At 33.7% G+C, this 3,769-nt stretch overlaps 1 protein-coding gene across 1 annotated transcript in view; it reads left to right on the top strand.

Annotated features, from left to right (window-relative positions):
• Window positions 1-3,769, top strand: part of EML5 (echinoderm microtubule associated protein like 5) — a 102,717-nt gene that overhangs the window by 18,039 nt on the left and 80,909 nt on the right. Inside the window, exons 5-7 of the mRNA XM_014543665.1 lie at window positions 219-404; window positions 717-852; window positions 1,583-1,784. Of these exons, the coding sequence (XP_014399151.1) occupies window positions 219-404; window positions 717-852; window positions 1,583-1,784 (524 nt within the window). The remainder of the gene's footprint in view (window positions 1-218; window positions 405-716; window positions 853-1,582; window positions 1,785-3,769) is intronic.

Below are 3,769 nucleotides of genomic sequence, written 5' to 3'. Positions count from 1 at the left end.
TTCTTTTAGATAAGTATTGAAACCAGTGACTTATCTGCTATAACTAGCTGTTGACAACACTAGGATGAGGATGGGAACCATGAATGCTATTGTATCATAAGAGAAATTCTTAGGTAATTTCTAGTCTGCTGCTCTAAAGTAGCATCAAAGTATTGGGAATGTTTTACTTTATTTTATAAGCATTCTTTGATAATCTGATTATACTCTGTACCTTTTAGTTCTGGAGTTTATGTGGAAATGCTCTGACCCCAAAACGAGGAGTCTTTGGTAAGACTGGCGACCTTCAAACAATATTGTGCCTGGCCTGTGCAAGGGATGAGTTAACATATTCTGGTGCACTCAATGGGGATATATATGTATGGAAAGGAATCAATCTCATACGAACAATACAAGGGGCCCATACTGTAAGTACATTTAAATATTTCCAAACACTTTTTGATGTTAATTGCTTATCTTCTTGTCTTAGAACAGAAGATTACATAATATAGAGAACTTTCTGATCAGTCCAGTGACTTGGAAAATGTTATAACAGAATTAATTTTATGCCTATCTGTAATTAATTTTTATAGGATATAAGGTTTAACTTTATTTTCTTTTATGTTATGTGCATATCATTAAATACTTCTTTGGTCATATATTGAGTTGCTATATGTAATCTATTTCTAGATTTTATAGATTTTCTTAAAATGTAAAATGTGAAATTATTTCTCTTCCAGGCAGGAATTTTTAGCATGAATGCTTGTGAAGAAGGCTTTGCCACTGGTGGCAGAGATGGCTGTATTCGTCTTTGGGATTTAACTTTTAAACCAATTACTGTGATTGATCTCAGGGAAACAGACCAGGGATACAAAGGTAATAACAAACCAAATAGTATCTCATTACTAGGCAAATTCTAAATTTACCTAGGATTGTCTGTTTCTTTCAGGAAACATGAATGTATGTTTTAGAAATATAATGAGACATTTGCCCGTTCACAGTGTATACATTTCATTGGAATTTTTCTGTTGAAGAGAAATTTTGCCTAAAGCCAGTCTAGGTTTACTGTTACGACAAAGATTCTTTCATGTCTGATGACTGTTATAATGGACCTAAAGAGAGATGTGATAGATACTTACTTGGTAACCTTGGGTCTTGAAACGATTTTACTATTACAATGCTAGATGTAACTTTAGCAAATAAACTTTTGAAAAGAAAGTGTGTCAAGGGTTGGAGGAAACTGTACACAGCACCTCTATGTTGGTCATAATGTATAGATAAGAAAACTGAAACATTAGCTTTCCCCAGGTTACAAAAGGAATTGTGAAGTATACAGAAAAAGTAGAAGTCTCTTTTTCTTTTTTAATTAAAAAATTTTTTAAACCTCATACTCGGGTGAGAATTAAAATAATAATAATAATAAAAAGAGAAGTATTCCATATAGAAAACAGTACAGAGAATTGAAAAAGATGTATGGATCAGAGACTTACAGATTTCTTTTATCTTACATCTAAGGTATAAAAAGGTATAAAAATTAATACCAGTTTAGGCCATCGGAATTCTGTTATTACAGCATTGCTCTTAAATACAATTCACTTTTGACTAGGTTTGTCTGTGAGGAGTGTTTGTTGGCGAGGTGACCACATTCTAGTTGGAACACAGGACAGTGAAATTTTTGAAATTGTGGTGCATGAAAGAAAGAAACCCTTCCTAATTATGCAAGGGCATTGTGAGGGTGAACTCTGGGCACTTGCCATCCATCCTACAAAACCTTTGGCCGTGACTGGAAGTGATGATCGTTCAGTCAGGTAAGCCAATTATAAAATAATAGTGTAGGCTGGAATTTGTTCTTAAACATAAGAAAAACTTTTTAAAAATACATTTAAATTTTGTCAACTTTTGTGATACAACAAATAAACATAATTAAGAGGCACTTAAAAATTAATAGAATTAACTATAAGATTTGTTTTTTCCCATTAAAAAACATTAAGTTGGAGTTCGTTCCATTTCAAAATATACAGAGCTACCTCCACCTTTTTAATATCCTGTAATATTCCATTGCATGGATATGCTGTAATTTATTCAACAATAAAATGTTGTCCAGATAACTTCACCACAGTACTGGCTGCACATATAAAGGCTGCTTTTGCCTTATAATTTTAGATTGAATTCATTAAGAAACAGTATCAAATCTGTAGCAAAAGCTAATTTCCAATGCTGCTGTTCAGTGTTTAATAATAGTAATTGAGAGCAGTTCTGGTTCAGAAAAATTTCATTCTTGGCTCTGAGATCAAAATACAATAAAAATTTATCACTGCTAAGCCATTAAACTGCTGTTTAGTAGTGCAAGTTAGAATTTTTAACTTCTATTACTGACAAAAATGCAGACCTGATGGAGGTTAGATCCACAAGAGCAAATGAAGCTCAGGGTTATCACTATTGGTTCAAAGAAACAATTCAAAATTTTTTTTGCTGAATACTTGCTAAAGAATAATACAATGAATACATAGGCTTTGTAAGAATTAATAAACAGAAACCTCATTTAAAATGAAGTCAGGAGGCCAGAAGGGGGAGCTCTCATTCCCCATGGTCAAGGAGAACAACAGGAAGAACTCTTTTTTTTTATTTTGTGGGGTTTTTAAAAATATGTTTTTACTGATTTCAGAGAGAGAGGAAAGGAGAAGGAGGGAGAGAGAAAGATCGATCTGTTTCCTCCTGTAGGCAGATGGACCCACAACTTGGGTATGTGCCCTATCTGGGAATCAAACCCGGGTCCTTTTGGTGTACCAGTACTTGCTCCAACTAACTGAGCCACATGTGCCAGGGTGGGAAGAGCTCTGTTTTATAACAGCTCTCACAACTTCTTCTCCTTTATAAATGAGTTTCCTCTCCTTTGTTTCTCTGGACTGTGTGTGGTTCACCATTAGACAACATGTTCCAGTTACAATTCTTCTTTGTAGTCAAATAAACCCATTTTACTGGAGAAACACCTGGCTGTTTTCACAGGCTTTATAAACTAGTCTGAGGCATATCCCCCCATATTTTTACCACCATTTGATTCCACTTTATGTGGTGTCAGATTAGTGCTTTCTCACTAATGCCTTTAAAAATATTCTAGCCTACAGTTGTTCCACACAGACTGTTCATAGAAGCTATTTGTTCATCACTGCAAACTTGGCATTGGCACCTCAAATAAACAACTGAGTAGTATCCATAACATCTGTGGATTTATCAAAATTCAAGGAAAACCAACCACTTAAAATTATTTTCCTTGTTTCTTAATTAGTTGTTGGTGTTGTTCCCAACACTCTCATCATCTCCTTGAGCAAACTGTTCTCACCAAAAAGCTAATAGTCTTTTATTTTTTCCAGACACATTTCTTCAGCTGCTGCCATTCAAAATAATTTAGTTAATCCTTTACTAATAAACAGTTTTCTTTGCTTGCCTAACAAATGAGCCACTCAGAAACTTACTTTTGTGGAAACCTCGTTTTAATTTTAAAGAAATTCTGCTGCAATGAGATATTTTGTTTTAAATTTTCTGACCATTGGTTTCCTGTGAGTTGAACATATTGTGATGAGCGCTTAGTCTGAAAATAACACATATTTGTATTCTTTTAAAAAAGCTATTGTGTCATTGCAAAATAAACATAATGCTTTACTAATTCAGTAACAGTATAATTTGTAATTAGCTTTAAAAATGTGCCTTAAAAATGCAGTACTCGAAGTTTACTTTTCTGTGTTTTGTTTTGTTTTCTTGTTCTGACATGGATGGGTATGTACTAGAAATTAAA

Source organism: Myotis brandtii, unplaced genomic scaffold (assembly GCF_000412655.1).
Source record: "Myotis brandtii unplaced genomic scaffold, ASM41265v1 scaffold332, whole genome shotgun sequence".
NCBI classification, from domain to species: domain Eukaryota; kingdom Metazoa; phylum Chordata; class Mammalia; order Chiroptera; family Vespertilionidae; genus Myotis; species Myotis brandtii.
Note: the sequence above shows the minus strand (reverse complement) of the source record. Positions and strands in the feature narration are given on the sequence as shown.